The sequence below is a fragment of the Diabrotica undecimpunctata genome, chromosome 7 (assembly GCF_040954645.1).
Source record: "Diabrotica undecimpunctata isolate CICGRU chromosome 7, icDiaUnde3, whole genome shotgun sequence".
Classification (NCBI taxonomy): domain Eukaryota; kingdom Metazoa; phylum Arthropoda; class Insecta; order Coleoptera; family Chrysomelidae; genus Diabrotica; species Diabrotica undecimpunctata.
The window spans coordinates 110714355-110733529 of NC_092809.1; the positions used below are offsets into that span (position 1 = coordinate 110714355).

At 34.6% G+C, this 19175-nt stretch overlaps 1 protein-coding gene across 9 annotated transcripts in view; it reads left to right on the forward strand.

Moving 5' to 3' along the window:
* CAP (Cbl-associated protein) overlaps positions 1–19175 on the forward strand; it is a 573660-nt gene that overhangs the window by 190613 nt on the left and 363872 nt on the right. For all 9 annotated transcript variants that reach the window (XM_072537967.1, XM_072537966.1, XM_072537968.1 and 6 more), the window contains one exon: positions 9749–9900. In XM_072537967.1, the coding sequence (XP_072394068.1) occupies positions 9749–9900 (152 nt within the window). The remainder of the gene's footprint in view (positions 1–9748; positions 9901–19175) is intronic.

The window sequence follows — 19175 nt, forward strand, 5'->3', positions numbered from 1 at the left end:
GATCTAAATGAAATAGTTATTAAAAGCCAAATAAAAATGGCACGATTAGTTTCTCCCAATATTTGAAGCACTGCCTAAGACAACAAAAAAAAAAACGGTTTTAACTGATAATTTATTTTACATTCATTTAGAGAAGTATACCGTTGTTAGTGCAAAAATAGAAGAAAATTACAAATTCTATTATCTCTAAATTGGTGGTAAGTATTTACTGATAAAATAATAACAATAACACTCAAAATTTTTCTTAAAAAGAAAATGAAACCATTTTAAATCCGTAAACTAATTTTTCGAAACCAAAACAGACGTTGATAAAGATGTTATTAGAGACATGGGGAATCTAAAATTGCATTCCATAACATATCTCCTCAACTAAGCAAAAATCCTTAGCGAATTGGTTTCTAGTGCTCATAAAGAGTATACCGGAATAAAAGGAAAAAGACAGTTAAGATTTAATTTCACGTATAGTGCGTCTGTATATCCGCTTATACGTATTTATATACGTATATAATCTAATCTAATCTAAGAGAGGTTTCCACTGCGACCTTTTCAGATCTATTGTGGTCCTCTAGTCCTAGATAACATTCTCTAGCCTGATTCTTTTTATAAAGTGTAGTAGCTTCGAGACTGTACCTTCTTGCCAGACTGTCACACTGACATAAAATGTGCTCTGCTGTTTCTTCTTCGAGGTGACAGTATCTGCACAGGTCATCATCTGATAATCCCATCAGCTTCAAGTGCCTATTCAGCTTACAGTGCCCTGTTAGAAGACCTACTATGGCTTTGACTATTTTCCTGTCTTTACTTATTTAAATTTTGCCGTAAATTTTGGCAAATGTTCTGTAATGAACTGTTTTGCATGTCTTTGTCCTGGTGAGTTCCTCCACCATTCCAGAGATTTGTGAGCTACCCACTTCCTTGTAGCCGTTCTTATTACTGATTTTGCAACGCCGCAGAAGGGTTCCGGTCGAATGAATGGCATTGATGAGCCTTGTTTGGCCATTTTATCTGCTTTTTCATTGCTCTTATGACCCTCGTGCCCTGGTACCCAGGCTACCGTAACCTTGCTACGGTCTCCTAGTTTATTTAGGGCACACACGCAATCCCATATTAGCTTAGAATTGACCTCTACAGAATTAAGTGCCTTAAGCGCTGCCTGACTATCTGTGAAGATGGCAACTAAACAGAACGTTCTTTCCTGCCTTTCTATTTCTTTCACGCAGTGATGGATTGCAATTATTTTTGCCTGGAAAACTGTCACATCCTTAGATAGACTTACCGGGAAATGTATCCCTTGGTTTGTCCCTACTATGCCGGTTCCCACACCCTCCGATGTTTTTGAGCCATCCGTGTACCAGGTAGCAGCAGCTTGTATGGGTACACCTTTATTCATCATCATCATCATCATCATCAATGGCGCTACAACTCTTCGTGAGTCTTTGCCGCGTTTACTATTGCTTCCATGTTTGTCGGTCCTGTGCCAGTAATTCCCATTGTCACACTCCCATTTTCTATAGATCTTCTTTGACTGCATCTTTCCACCTTTTTCTAGGCCGTCCTACAGACCTTCTTCCCTCTGGCCTTTTCCAGAACACATTGTTTATAAGGCGATTGTCGTTATTGCGTATCACATGCCCTGCCCATCTGAGTATATTGGCCTTATTTCAGCAACTTATTGTTAAAGCTATTTCTCGTAGTTGTTGCATCGATAGGTTTCTCCATCACAATATCGGCCTTTAGCTCCTCGATTCGCTTTCTGTTGTCAGTACCAGGCATCTGACTTATATATCACTGACTATTAATTAATCTGTGCATCACTGATCTGACTTCGCCCTGTTTAAAGATATGAAGTAGTGTTAGATTCAACAGGACTTCCAACGATACATTAGGAGTTGTTTTTATGGCTTCCGTAATACACAAGCATGCTAGCCTTTGTGTATTACCTAGCAGCCTTATTGCTCCCACTTGCTGCGTCTTTGTCCACCACGTCACCGAGCCATAGGTTATCATGGGTCTAATAACCCTTGTGTATAACCATAGAGTCATTTTGGGGTTAAGTCCCCTATTCTTACCGCACATTCTTCTACGTCTGCCCAGGGACATAGTAGCTTTCTGTGTGGTTTTCAGAATGTGATTATTCCATGTAAGCCTATGATCAAAATAAACCTCAAGGTATTTTGTTTCTTTGGCAAATGAAATCTCTGTTCTTTCCAGCACCGGTGGTTTTAGGCCTGTTTTTTTGGTGAAGTTGACGATTTGTGTTTTCTGAACATTGACTCTCAGTTTTTCTTGTTTACACCAGTCGTCAACTATATTTAGGCTGCTTGCATTCTCTCAGACACTACCTGAGCAAACCTGCCCCTGATAACGATTGCTATATCGTCATCATATCCTAGACAATAAAAGCCTTCTGTGGACAGATTTCTGAGGAGATCATCTATCAAGGTTGCCCAAAGTAGACAGGACAGAACTCCTCGTTGTGGACAGCCTCCACGTACTTTTGCTTTGATGGTTGCTTTACCCAGAGTGGATATTACTGTCCTATTCTCCAGGGATGCTTTTATCCGTCTGCATATTACCGCAGGTGCGCCTCTACTCATAGCCCCTACTCATATCAAAGAGCTAGTGGTAACATTATTAAATGCCCAATGCCCAATGTCAATAACTTGACGGTAAAAATTCTATATTTTTTGATCAGAGTGTCCTATCGATAAAAATCAAAATGCATTTTAAAGGTGAAGAGTGCAGCTTTCTTATACAATTTTTGTATTTTGCCGCAAATAATGATTCATGAACTCATGATTCTCATGAGATCAATAAACTTTATCATTTCTATTGACCACTCACTATGAAATTTTCATTGCTAGAGCGTAATCTTCAAAACCTATAAGGTTTATTATGAGGTAATATGAAATTTCGATTTAGATTTTTAACAACAAATTTGGGGCAATTGAAATAAGCCTAAAAACCCTGAATTTAAACTTTTACATTAGAAACGATCTAAAACGTCTAAAACTGCTTCTTTCCGATTGCACAAGTAAGTTTTTCGAAACTACTCAACTTCAGCTACACACTTTACCCGTCTTCTTGGAGGCATTTCCCGTGACGTGAGATTTTTTGTAATGTGAAAGTTGTCAAAACTCAAAATCGCAAATTCATGTTATAAGTTTTTAAGATTAGGCTATAACAATGGAAATTCCATCAACAACTTTATAGAAACTAACTTTATTTAACTGCATTTTATTTTTTGTCCATAGAACACTCTAATCAGAAGATATCGAATTTTTACCGTTGACTTGATACAAATTAGTTACCGCGTAACTGACAATCGAAATCACCCGTCGCTTCAAGCGTTGTTTCTGAGAGAATGGTTCATTCTGCAGAAAAAGTGTCAATAAACATTTTTGTTCAAAATTATCTCAGTTACATTTCTTGTTTGAAACATACTTTTCTACGACGCGCGGCGTACAGATTCTTGGTAAATCGATGTTTTCCGTTTTACTCCCCTTCGAGGGAAGGGTTTTATTGTCTTCATAAATCTAAATTCTTAGCTTCTTTTTACTCTATGCCTATGCAGCTACAAGGTCTGCAAATCCTTGGATGTACAGTTCATTTTTAAAGTCTATTTTCTCAGTGTTTTGTGTTTTTTTTAATTACTATTATGATTCATCTCGGATTATTCTTAACGTGTCTAATCTTAAACCTCTTTTTTAATCTTAAACGTATATTCTCTGATTCTTTAGAGTTGGGCTATCCGGGTTAGGAGTAATCCAAAATTTCATCAGATACACAAATGCTAATGATGAATTTAAATTTAGCATTAAAAATTGTAATACAGAGAGATAAACCACGAGATCAGGAAGACGATAAAGCAGGCAAAAGAAAAATACTTTGAAGAGAAATGCAAAGGGATCGAAGACCTTCAAAATAAATATGATCTGTTTAACCTACACAAGAAAGTTAAAGAACTGGCAGGACTAAGAAAACAAAATCCAACTCGTGCAATTCTGATTCAAATCCAACTACGGACGAGAAAGTACAAAGACGGGCAGAATATATCGACGAATTGTTCGATGATAAAAGAAGAGATCTGGAGCACATAGAACTTACGTCAGAAGAAATAGGTCCATATTTTACAAAAGAAGAAATATTACACGCATTAAAAACAATGAAGAGTGGGAAAAGCCCTGGAGCTGACATGCTTCCTATAGAAATCCCAAAAATTCTAGATGAGAAGCACATTGATGTTTTAGTGACACTTTTGAACCAAATAGCTTGATGTCTCATGTTCTAAAGTTACTACTAAAAGTCATCCATAACCAAATATATCACAAGCTGGATATAGACGTTAATGATACACAATTTGGTTTTCGCAAAGGCCTAGGAACGCGTGAAGCTCTTTTTTCACTTAATGTACTGATACAAAGATGCCTGGATGTCAATCAAGATATATACGTATGTTTTATTGACTATAATAAAGTACGACATAAACAATTAATGAATGTCCTGAAATCAAAGAAGATTAACTACAACGACCTCAGGATCTTATGTTTATACTATAAACAGCGAGCAAAAGTACGTGTTAACGAACAGCTGTCAGAAGAAATTGAAATAAGATGTGGAGTGAGACATATTCTTTTTAATGCCTACTCCGAAGAGATCCTGAAAAACGCTCTTGAGGGTGAAACAGTTGGTATAAAGGTAAATGGAGTTCCCATTAACAACATTAGATATGCGGACGATACTGTGATCTTAGCCGAAAATATTGAAGATCTTCAGAAACTGGTGACGAGAATAGCGGAGTATGGAAAAGAGTATGGTCTAACAATGAATGTCAAGAAGACGAAAGTTATGAGAATATCGAAAACTCAAAGAAATAACGAGAATCGTCTAATAAACGGAACCAACGTCGAACAAGTGGACAAATATGCATATCTGTGAACAATGATTAACTCCACAAATGATTACATTCAGGAGATCAAAATCAGAACAGAAAAGGCTAGAGCAAATTTCAACAAAATGAGAAGAGTGCTATGTACAAGGGATTTAAAATTGGAAATAAGAGTTAGGTTGGAGAGGTGCTATGTTTTTTCGACTTAATTTTATTGAATGGAATCTTGGACCTTGAATGCGACATCAATGAAAAAACTGGAATCATTCGAGCTGTGGGTGTATAGAAGTATTCTGAAAATCTCGTAAACAGAACACGTCACAAACGAAGAGGTTCTGAAAAGGATGAATAAAGAAATAGAAATTTTAAATATAATTAAAACAAGAAAATTGGAATATCTCGGACATATTACACGTGGAGAGAAATACACCTTGCTCCAACTGATTCTGCAGGGAAAGATCGAAGGAAAGAGATCCATACTGAGGCGTTGAATGTTATGGCTGCGCAACCTGAGAGAGAGGTACGTATGTACATCAAATGAACTTTTCATAGCAGCCGTTTCAAAAGTCCGAATAGCTATGATGACCTCCGCCGCGGAGATGGCACTTGAAGAAGAAGATTAAAAATTGTGGGAAAAGTTAAACTGGAATTATGTGCCTTCTTAGGGTCTCTAGACAACTCATCAGCATAATAAATCTAAGCGGTATCGGACCAATACATGACACTGTTCTCAAGATGTTTCCGAAGTTAATCTAAATTTTGTAATGTTTTTGATAAAAGTATGCATTTTCTGTTCTTAAAGACATGTTGCTTTAAATCATTTGTGAGTAAATTTCTTTCTTGTTTTAAATTTTGGCAATTTTTTGTGAAAGACGTATTAAAATAATTTCTGTATTTATTTCAGAATTAATTTTTTCAGTGTTAACATGTATTCTAAAATGTTTATGTCATTTTTAGCTTTGCAATATTCAGGTATTTTGAGTTGTGTTTAGGTGTATTTCGTAGAAGTTTTTGAGATCTATCTAAGTATTTCTGCCTGTATATTAACATTCTCTTGTATTTAGGTATACTTGGGGTATCTACAATAACCTTGAGGTTACTCTAGACAGAACGATCACATTGAGAGAACACTTGACGAAAACATTAGCAAAACTAAAAAAAACTAAAAACACGGAACAACATAATATAGAAACTCTGCGGCACTAAATGGTAATCCACAGCATCAACCTTAAGATCCTCCGCTCTTGGCCTGATATATCCGGTGGCAGAAAATTGTGCACCGATGTGACTGCACAGCAGGCATACCCACCTGGTTAACACTCAGCTAAACTGTACTATGTGTATGGTAACTTCCTCCCACCCCTACAATGTAGCTACCCATCCTTAATAGCATAGCTCCTGCACCTAACCAACGCCACGAACATGGCTTGGTTAAAGAATACAACAAAATTATGGATAATTGCCAACTCCTAGTCCTTAATTGCATCATTCCAATTTTGTCTTGTGCCCGATAGAGAGAAGAGTGGGGCAGTAAAACAAATCCGCATCAGCATAGTCTACGGGCATCACAGATAAGCCTGATGGATTTGAACGTCTCCGTAAGATTTGGGCAACCATTAATCGAATCAGAACAAACTGCGGAAGATGAGCCGACTACCTTTACAGATAAGGTAAACTTCCCCCGCCTTTCTGTGATCGAGTGAGGCACTCACAGATAAATTAAACCTAGATTGGCCAATAACAAGGATAGCCCAGGTCAAAGAACGTTTTTATTTGACACCCTTCCGTTTGGTCGCACTGCTAGTCTCGTTACCGGGCATTGTTCGTTGTCACTTTATGTCAATAAAGTCAAAGTCTTCATTCCCTTGAGAAAAATAGACGCCATATTTTTATTTTTTCATAAATAGTGCAAAAAGGTACAACTTTAGACGATTTTGAATTACGGAATCTAACACGTTACATGGAATAACAATGGAAACATGAAGAACTGATCAAAAAAGTTCTCAGAGAACGGTTAATTCTAAAAAAAAGTGTTGATAAACATTTTTGTTCAAAATTATCTCAGCTAAATTTTTCATTTGAAATATTTTTTTATGGCGTACAGATTCTTGATAAATCAATTTTTTTTCGTTTTTCTCCCACCATGAGCGGGGGTTTTTGGGAAAAGCCCCGAGGTAAAAGTGGTAAACTTTTTTTCATCTTTTTTGAGCCCCAAAATTTACATTCTAGCAAAATTCAGTTTGTTCGTATGCTTTTTAGAGGTTCAGTGGCATTTTCGTCTCTGACAACTGGAATATCTTGTAAATTTCAGGTTTATCCTCTTTAAAATCTTTAAAAATTATAGTTATTGATGTTTTATGTTTACTGACACGAACGAAGAATAGAAACCTAGTAGAAGACGTATCAGTATTAAATCAGTTTGACCTAGGAAGCGATCATAGACTAATAAGAACAAAACTAATAATTAACAAAAAACTAGAAAGAAAAAGAATACATGAAAAAGGATACAAATGGACATCTGAAGAAATCAAAAATAGTGAATTTAATAAAAAGATAGCGCATGCATTAAATCAAGTTAGCAGATAAACTCCAATGATATTGATGATTTGAATAACCTTATTACCGAAACAGTGAATAAAAGCCTTCTGCAACTGAAAAAACCAAAAACAACATACAATGAATTAGACAAAGAAATATTACAACAAATAAAAAGAAGGAAGATCTTAAATAAATCTAACCAAAGGGAACCGACGAATATAGAGAACTTAATAGGCAGATTAGAAAAGGAATCAGACAACAAAAAAGAAAAGAAAACGAAAAATTAATAACAACAACTATTGAAAAAAATAAGAGTATGAAATGCCTCAGATCGACACTAGGACGACGTCAGATGATATCATTAATGGGAAAAGACGAAAATGAAATCACAACTAGAGAAAACATACTGACACGAATAGAAGAATTTTACACAGAACTTTACAGAACACATCAACAAGATGATGAGATGAGACCAGCACGGAAATTAATAAAAAATGTTGGATCAGAAATAATGCCAAAAGTAACAATTTCAGAGGTAACTACAGCATTGGAAAATATGAAAAGAAATAAAGCTGCAGGAGAAGATAATATTACCACAGATATGATATTAGAAGGAGGTAAGGAACTAATTGCAATTGTAACTAAGCTTGTGGACAGTTGTTTACATCAGGGCAAAGTCCCTACGAGCTGGAACAACTCTAAAGTAATCTTATTACACAAGAAAGGTGATAGTCGAAAATTGGAAAACTACAGACCCATCAGCCTACTGTCACACCTGTTTAAAATACTCACCAAAGTCATAACTACTCGACTAACAAGGAAATTAGACGAATACCAACCATATGAACAGGCAGGTTTTAGAAAAGGCTATTCAACTTCCGATCACCTGTTAACCACAAAAATATTAATAGAAAAATGTAACGAATACAAGTTTCCAGTTTTCCTAGCATTTTTAGACTACGAAAAAGTTTTCGATACCATAGAACACACGGCCGTAATAAACGCAATGCAAAATTGTAGAATAGACAGCAGATATATTAACTTAATAAAAGAAACTATGAACCAAGCTACAGCTACATACTACCTAAATGAAAATGAACACACGAACCCTGTACCATTAAACAGGGGAGTCAAACAGGGAGATACTTTATCACCCAAACTGTTCACCTTAGTTTTGGAGGACTTTTTTAAAAACCTAAATTGGAAATATAAGGGAATAAACATCAATGGCCGCTACCTCAGTAATCTACGATTTGCAGATGACATAATCCTGATAGCTACTGACCTACAAGAAATGCAAACCATGCTTTTAGAACTACATACCGAATCTTCTAAAATAGGACTGAAAATGAATTTAAACAAAACAAAAGTCATGCACTCCGAAGACACCGTGACAATAATAAACGATAAAGTTATAGAAAAAGTTGAAGAATATATATACTTAGGACAAAAAATAATACTAAATAGGGAAATTCAAACTGAAGAAATAAAAAGAAGAAGAAAGTTATCTTGGGCAGCATTCGGTAAACTGAACTATATACTCAGAAATCAACAAATTCAATTACATCTTAGATCTAAAGTTTTTGATGCATGCAATATTCCGATATTAACTTATGCGGCACAAACATGGACAATCACAAAAAAGAATATGAATATACTTGGAGTCACTCAACACGCGATGGAAAGAGCAATGCTAGGTATATCACTTAAGGACAAGAAAACAAACACATGGATAAGACAGAAAGCAAACCAAAGTCGCCGATGTGGTGCAAAAATCATTAAAGTTGAAATGGGAATACGCTGGACATGTAGCTAGGAGCGATCTAAACAAATGGCACAGATCAATTTTAACCTGGAGACCATACCAACACAAAAGACCCAGAGGCAGACCTCCTATGAGATGGACAGATGATCTGAAAAGGACTGCCGGGAAAAATTGGCTACAAGTAGCGTACAATAAAAAACAATGGAAAGAAGAAGAAGAAGAAGACACCATAATAGATTAGAAATTTAAATTGAAATTTTAGAAAAAAATTTTAATTTTATGTTCTATCGGTTATTGTTTCCATCAATATTACCTCTAAATAACAAAATATAGAATAAAATTTAAAAAATGTAGAACATTTATTTGTGATAGGTTTATTTGCTGTATTATAACTATTTTTTATTACAAGCATGCAACAATTCTCATTTAGAAAGAAAATGTGCTTTTTTAAAACGATCCGAAATTAAAAAATATGTGGGTGGATGTTATTAGTCGCCAGAATTAGTATTACTACGATATAGACAACTCGTAATACAGACTTGCGTACATTGTTGCAGGTTAATCCGGGGAGTAAAGCTGCGCTTAGAGGAATCCGAGAGGGAGATTTGATTTCGTCCATCAACGGTCAAGGCACTAAAAAATTAACAAACATTGAAGCGCATGGGCTTTTACGCAAGGCAGGAGATGTACTGAAATTAGGATTAAACGAGTAAGTAATTGTAATAAGTTTGATGATGTTTTCTTTATATTTCTTTTAAACTGTATTGATTTTTTTACGAGGTGGTAACTATTGACTTATTTTTCAATTAATACCTACCTAATTATTTTCAATTTTGAAACAATTCGATGTTTATACTCCGTTTGAAAATTATTGATACCACAGTTTTTATGACATAGCTGATAATCCGCAACGTATGTCATAAAAAAGTAACGAAGAATTTCAAAATTATTTGAATTTTTTTCTTGTTTCAAGTGTTGCAGTAATTTTAATAAATCATAATGTAGGTATAGTCGGTTCGCTATATTTACGCGGGTTTCGGATTAAAAATTTTATTGTAAGTACCCAGTTTTAATTACCTGCTCTTTGAGGAAATATCAACTGGTCAAATGAAATGAAAAATAATCCATAACTTTTTTTAATTAAATAATAATGGAAAATCTTTTATATAATTGACAGTATAATAAGGAGAATTACTTTCTTTCTTTCAGCCGTTCATTATTGCGATTTTGTAATACTCCTCTTAGCTTGGTTTCACTAATTCCTAGAGCATCACATACGCGTTGTTGAACAGACATTACCGATTTTAAAGGACCGCCATTTTCTTTTTCATTTTCGTAAAATACTTATGTACACTACAAATTAGACTATCTACATCTAACACACGTCTAGGCATTTTTAAATATTTCCACCAAACATACAATGTCAACACTGGCAAAAAATCAATTCAACTGCAATATTGTAACAAAGTTATACCTACCCTAATGTTATTTTAATGTATTTTAAAATATGACCATTAATGTAGTTTTTACCTAATTTTCTGGGAAGTCGTTTACTGCAACTGGTTATCAATGAGTCATTAGCATAATTTTGTTAATCCGAAACCCGCGTAAATATAGCGAACCGACTATACCCTATATAATCTGTTCAGGTATAAAATATTATAATTAAGGAGCACTTGAGTTTCTTATTAGAAAAGATTATAATTTCCGATTAACATAAAATTTCTCATTGTCAATTAATTTCTTTTATTAAATTTAAGTTAAGATATCTGTTAATATACCCAGTGCCGGATTTAGTTCATGGACCGCCGGAGGCCAAGTCATACTATACCGCCACTCTCCAGTAGGTGTAGATGCGTCTTAGATTAACAATTCATTAAAACTATTTTAATATTATTAAATTATTTATTACAAATATACAAAAAAAGCCACAAAGACACAAACTCACAACTTATATAAAGTAAATTAACATAATTATTTACAAACAAATTTTCCCGGACTTCCTACTTGCAAACAGGTCGATAATTTTATTAAAATCAAATTTTGTAAGCAGATCATTATTAATATTTAAAACGGCGAACGAATTTAATGTTTCTTCCGTCATCGTATTTCTCAAATAATTTTTGAACCGTTTTAAAGTGGAAAATGATCTTTCATCAGTTGCGTTAGTAACCATCAACGATAAGAAGATTCTTAGTGCTATTTCTACGTTTGGGAAGGATGCAATTATATTATTTTTAAGCAAAAGCTCCATCACAAAAGTAGCACTCTAAGTTTTATACTCAACTTGGCCTAGTAGTGACATTATAAAATGTTTTAATTAAATACACTTACTTGCTAGAGATGTATCCAAGTCATTCGAATAAATATTCACTAATACCGACGCTTTGTCTGAAATCACGTTATCCTCTGAAAGAGTTAGAGAAAATAAAAATGAGAAAGTGATGGCAAGATCTTTATAAACTTTTCCTCTAGATTTCAGATTATTTGCCAAATAATCAACTGTTTTATACAGCACTTGGGTTCTAATCTTAGTTTGCAATGTAAGGATCTCTTCTGTAAATTTTGTGAATAAGAGCTGTGATAAGATACAAAGACGAACATGTATGTAAGTCCATATTTGCGCTTTGTAAAGATTTACTCGCTAGGTCAGTTCTTTCCAGTACTTCGAACCAAAAGTCAACGTAAATACCAAATTCTAACGTAGCCATCCTTTCGTGTCAATTGTTTGCTTGACAGCGAACTGGCATCTTCTCGTCGTCGTTAGAGGATAACTATAAAAGTGCTTGCTTTATATCTTGATAGCATAAATTGAGAGCGTTTATTGCATTAAATCGTCCTGACCATCGAGTCACATTAACTCTTTTTGGAACAAATGTTGTATGGCCACAATTTTTCAATAGATCAGTGAGTCGTTTCCATCTGTAAGTTATAGCTGAGAAAGAAACATAAATTTCTTCAGTAACTAAAAAAAAAAGAAGTACTTTTCATATTGCATTCTGCTGCATGTTGCACAATCAAATTTAGGGAAAGGGCTGCACATGATACGTATTTTGCTAAACTATTCCTAGATTTTATTCAGGCTTGGAGACCGCTATAAACGCCAGACATGTTATTCGCATTGTCATACGATTATCCCCTGCAGTCATCGATATTTATATTCAGGTTGGACAAAATTTTTACGATGCTGGCTTCCATATCTTCAGCTTTGTGGCCAGTGTTGTCTAAAAACTGTATGAACCTCTCGATAGGTGTTCTGGTGTCCGAACAATACCTAATAATGGATGTCAGTTGATCTGTACGTGTTATATCAGGTATAGAGTCAACAATGATTGAATAATCTTTGCCACAATGAATTTGTTTTACAATTTCTTTTAATATGTGGTCCGAAAGCAGAAAAAATTCAAAACATATCGTTTTTGATAAATAAGATACTGAGCGACACCCTTTTGAAACATATTTTTCAATATGTTCTTTTAAAAGAGGATCATATTTTGCCAACAACTCTAGTAATCCAAGGTAGTTGCCATTGCTAGTAGAACCAAATTTTTCGTCGGTTCCTCTAAAAGGTAGACTCCTACTAGCTAAGAATTTTATGACACTAACGACTCTTTGTAATATGTTTCGCCAATATGTGGTCTCATGTTCAATCTGTTGCCGCAGAGAATCATCGATTTTTCTCATACTCAATGAATTTCTTGACTTAAAATTTTTAAGATGTTCTAAATGAACGACTGACCTTTCATGACTGTCACATTTTTCTTTAGCCTTTTTCAAGTTGTTTTTCTACTTAGGGTGCCTGTCCGTTGGCGATCATTTTAGCTATGATGACTTTGTTGGTTGCTATACGGAATATTGAGGTTGCTATAAGGTGTTGAGGACTTTCTATACCATGCTCTCAGGTTAGCTAGCCAGGATATTCTTCTTCATCCTGGGGCCCTTTTTCCTTCAATTTTACCTTGCAAAATGCATTAGAGTAGCTCGTATCTGCCTTGATTTCTCATTATATGTCCCAAGTACTGCAGTTTACGGCCCTTTACGATGTTAACCAAATCTGCGGTTGTGTTCATCCTCCGCAGTACTTCTTCATTGGTGACTTTGTCTGACCATGGTATCTTCAGGATCCTTCTGTATAACCAATCCAGTTGTCTAATCCAGTAAAAAAGGAAAAAGTTCAATTTTCGCTTGAAAAGAGTCGACAATATAAGCAAAATAAAGAGCCTATGCTTTTGGAATAACTAACCAGTCACGCCGAATTTTTTCACCATTCTTTTAAACTTTATAGAATAGTGAATTAGTGCAGTACCTGTTTAGTATATATATATATATATATATATATATATATATATATATATATATATATATATATATATATATATATATATATATATATATATATATATATATATATACGTGAAACACAACAAAAACTACTCGAATTATATGAAATATAAATGCAAAACACGGAAAACGCGCTGTATTACAATGTGATATGCGAACTACTACAGTCGCCTTGCCTTTGATAAGCAAATCTAATATTGCCATACAATATTCTTAAAAATGCCGATCCAAACCTATACAAATTGGGCCCGAGAGTCGACGTGTGCTGCCGAATTGAAGCGATGCTAACGCGAGCAGAATGGTTTCAAAAAATGCATCCAAAGATATTACAGTCACCGTGCGCTGTTGCCAGTAATTGTCATTCGTAAAGTAATTTAATGATTTCTTGAAAAACATATTTTATCTTTAAATATTTGAATTATTACAAATCAATTTGAAATATGATTATGTAGTTTTAACTACTGATAATAAATTTTAGATTTTAGGAGATGCAATGCATCCCTTGCATCTATGCACCGCACGCCCCTGATAAATTTATAATAAATCTAATACAATGGAATCCGTTATACTATTTGATCATTTCGTAAATCCATCTCTGCTTCATAGATTCATTTACCCAAACTGTAATAGTGTAATCTCCGTATATTTATGGGAATTGCACTGAAATAGAGAGAACCGTTTAAGTGTATTGTCATGTTGGTTCCATAGGATTTCTGCATGAAATGATAGGTGCGGGGAGTCGAAATGTTTGACGGTATTTATGCAGGAAGGCGAGGCACAAATAGGTTAGTTATGGACGTGGGTTGGTAATGGATGAATTCAGGGTCGGATTCGGTCCAGTAATTAATGAAATTAATGTTTTTGCAATAGTTTTGGGGTTAGAATGTAAACGATGACTCAATAAGAGGCATATCTAATGGCTAAAACATAATAATATCGTGTATATTTATATGATTTAAGTGCTCGTTTTAACAGATTTTTCAAAATCAGCAAATGGTTTTTGATAACTTGTACTTCGACAGGACATTATCTAATCATAAAGCAAAATCAAAGACATAATTCACCAGACCCAATATTTAAATGTAAATATCTATTTAAATATTTTCTTTGCCTTTATTTATTAACTATCTTCTTATAAATACGCATATGTTAATATGATATTAAATAATACATTATTTTAATATTTTTTGACATTTCTTTACAACACCACATTTTGATTAAAAAAAACGTTTATTAATAAATTTTTTTTATTTACCCACTAATGAAACATGAGATATTTATTTTAAAGAAACACAAAAAGTAATGCTAAAACAAACTAAAAATGATAAAATAAACGATTAATTTGAACATTCATCACAATAAATATTGTCATGTTTGAGGCATAAAAATGCATGACACCTTTTACAATAGTATTTTAAATTATTGTCATTTTTACACTTAACGCACCTTTTATTTGTCCCCGTAGGCATATCTGGCAAATTTTCTCGAATTTTACACTCTGGACCAAAATTAACCGGCCACCTTAAAAATGGGTAATTTTTGATTTCTTATATCTACTAAATCTGTTGTCTGATTTTTTTAATATGTTATAGCCCTATTCCTTGACAATACCTTTATAATAATATTGTTGTTAAACAGGTAAATTTTCATTGTATACCGGGTGTACGAATCAAACTGTGTTTTTTTATTTAAAGTTTTCATCACCCTGTGGAATATTCTAGCATTTGTAGAATACTGAAATTAAATCGTAACTACAGCCTCATGCTTTCTCAACATTTTGTTTTTTCATTGATTCGCTTATGATGGATAATACAAAAGTTAGGTGCTTTAACAACTAGACACGTTTTTATCAATTTTTATCTCCACGGAAGAGAAAAAATAATCTTTTTGAAAAAAAGTCATTTGTTACAGTAAAAATCCAATGAATGAAATCTTCGAAGAAAATTCAAATTAACAATATTTTGGAAATCAAAGTCTAATTGAAAAAAAAAAGGGTATCAATAATGGGTGTTGCCGCCTCTAGCCCTTAGGGAGCCGGTTTGGCAATCCATTCATGATATCCTGGATATCAGATTGGGGGATATTGTGCCACTCCTCTACCGCAGCTGTCTTCAGCTCTTGAAAGGATGCAGGGGCTGGTACTCCCTGGGTGGTCTTACCCATCTTTTGAGGTTGTCGCAGATATGCTGTGTGCTGGCCATGGTAGAACTTGAATCCCGACCTCATTAAGGTACTCACAGGTAGATCATGTTGTATGGCAACGTGCATTGTCATGCATTATTCTAAAGTCATCATCAATGAATGGTGCAAAAGGCATGACATGGTCTTGGAGAACTTCTTGTACGTATACTTGGGCATTCACACTGCCTCTATCGAACACAACAAGATCAGTACGCGCTTCGTAAGAAATACCTCCCCAAATCATTATTGACCCTCCTCGGTAAGCCACTGTTTCGGTTATAGGGCATGCAGCAAACCTTTCATTTTGACGCCTATAGACACGTTGGCGTCCATCCGTACCTTTTAGGGCTATTCTGCTCTCATCTGAGAACAGTATATTCTTCCATTCCGCCATAGTCCAGTTAGCATATTCTCGCGCAAAATGAAGTCTAGCCCTACGGTGTTGTGGAAGCAGTTGTGGTGCGCGAGCTGGACGAAAAGTCCATAAGTTTATTTCTGACAGTCTTCTTCTAATCGTTTGTCTACTCACACTAACCTTTCTCACCTTAAGAAGAGACCTACGAGATTCAGGAGCGATGCAAAAGCGATTTCTCAATACTTTAGTGACAATGAAGCGGTCATCTCGAACTGAAGTGCAAAGTTTTCGGCCTTGGCTGGGCCTGCGGTTGTACGATCCTGTCTCCCGAAATCGCCTGATGGCATCTTGTACTGTAGTTCTGGGTACATCGAGTATACCAGCGATATGACATTGACTGTAACCAGCATCTACTAAAGCCACTGCCCTAGCAGCATCAGTTGGAACGAGTGGCATTTTTAAAATCACAAACAATAAATAAGCACTAAAATTTCAACTTAAACAATATTCGCTCACAATGATATAAAATTACAATTTTAATTGTTAATTTTAATTACAAATTTAATTTTAATTACAAATTGTTCAAGAATTGTTATTAACACGGAAACACATTTACAACAATGTCCTACAACGACTATATGTAAAAAATCCTTCGATGACAAAAATTTAGGAAACAAACTGTTACAGGTAATGTAAACAAAACAATAATAAAGGTGGTGGGGTTAATTTTGCTGGTGAGTTAAATCGTCTGTATTGATGGAAAACATGGCTAGTTGTTAAACTACCTAACTTTTGTATTATCCAAAATAGGCGAATGAATCAAAAAACAAAATGTTGAGATAACATGAGGCTACAGTTAGGTTTTAATTTTAATATTTTATAAATGCTAGAATATTCCACAGGGTGACACAAACTTTAAGAAAAAAACACAGTTTAATTCGTACACCCGGTATACAATGAAAATTTACATGTTTAGCAACCATATTATTATAACGATATTGTCAAGAAATAAGGCTATAACATATTAAAAAAATCACTTAAATCGGACAACAGGTTTAGGAGATATAAGACATCAAAAATTACCCATTTTTAAGGTGGCCGGTTAATTTTGGCCCAGAGTATAGTATTTGCAACTTCTTGACTCTATATCTTATTTGCAGTGGTACATTTTGAGCTGATGATCTTCTTTTTAATTGCTCATCTAATAATGATATCAGGGTTGCTACAATTGTACACAATTTGTGCATTAACACCTGCTATGTTCATAGTTGAATAAAATATTACCGTGGGCCACCTATTCGTATTAGGTGGCACATTGTACAATAAACAAAGTTGGTCCAGTGTATCAACTCCACCTTTTGTCTTATTAAAAAATGTGAATTTATAGTTTACGGTTCCCGGAATATTCACCAATTATGTCGTTGTGATGCAGACTAGAGACTAACAAAACATTTTTATTTTGTTTTTGGAGTATAAGACACAATGATAATATCTTTTTGAAAACCAAACATACTTGATAGAAGAGGTCTAGACTTCATATTCTTAAACTCCAAAGGAATGCCACATCTATTTTTCCTGATTGTGCCTACATAAGTTAATGTAGGTATGTGTGTTTAAAAGATCATTTATAAGTGGTGACGTTATAAACCAGTTGTCACAAGTAATATTTCGCGACATTTCGGAAATTGGTGTTATCAGACGCTCCACAATACTTTTGAATCATTTTTTACTCTAAATGGCCCATTTGGTTACTCACCGACGTGAACCTCTAGGTTTTTAGTGTAACACATCTTCCAGTCTACTAGCGCAAATATCTTTTTTTGTAAGTATTGGCGGAAACTACGTCCCCTAAATGCCTCCAATTTTTCATCAATCGTAGCTTAACTCCTAACTGTATACTTTGCAATTCGTAACAAATTCATCAAAAAAAATTCTTATCGAAGCAAGTTTATCTAGGGCTTTTCGTATTCCTCGTGTTTTCCTATCATCAAAACATAACATACGAAGCAAAAAAACGAAACCTTCTCAGGGACATTGTCAACCAGAACGTTTCTACCCCACACGCTTTTCTATCCCACAGTTCTTTAAGATTTAGTCTAGCACCTTTTTAACATTCTGCCAAATATAAAAGGCCCAACAAAGCCTTTATTTCAGTCTTATCTGTGGGTCGTGCCGGTCTTTCTCGGGTGTATGTAACGTTTTCAATAAATTTGTTTGTAAATTCAACTATTGTATCTAGCATACCGTCGGAAATAAATAAACTCCAGCATTCTGTAGGAGCGTTTGCCTGTATCGCCACTCCTCTAACTCCAGGTAAATAAGTAATTATATCCTTCCTACGGGTTTTTTCTCTTGTCGAAACCAAACTTTGTTTCCACCACACTGTCCCATCTTTAGCAGTAAAACGAGGTAATCGCGTGCTTTTGGTTCACAACTTTCATCATCAGAATTGGAAGAAGAAGCATACTGTTCGGTATTCGATGACTTAGATTGTACTTTGCAATGACTTAAGTTGTCGGTCTCCGAACAATCATCTTCTGAATCAATCTCTATTTCACTGTCTGATGGTACTTTTTCCTGCAGACGAAGAAGTCTGGCTTGCTGGGCCTCGAAATCCATTATCTGCAAATAATTATTGTCATAAGTTACAAAATACAATGTAAAGAAATTATTCAAGTATATAGCATACTATTTAATCAAGTTGTAACAGTAAATAAACAAATAAAAGTTAAAATACTCACCAAAAAATTATAAACTGATTTGATAGCGCTGGGTCTCCTGAACCCGACGTATCCACTTTATAAAAAACAAAAGATTGTAGTACCCTGTTCGAACGCCTGAGTTGTATTGCCAGAGCAGATAGAAATATAGCTGGATGGTTAAGTTAAGTTTAGTTAAGACAGTTAAAGGTAGGTTCGAGTTTCACAGACCCGTCGCTACCACCGCAGTGTTAAGGAAACAAAAGTTGAATTGAATCTTCTACGCCAGCATGTACATGGATGTTATGATGTATCTACATGAATAATACGTGTAAAATAATAATTATGTACGTGCAAAAAAATAATTCTGTATTTGTAAATTGATACAGGGTGGAGATTCATATAATC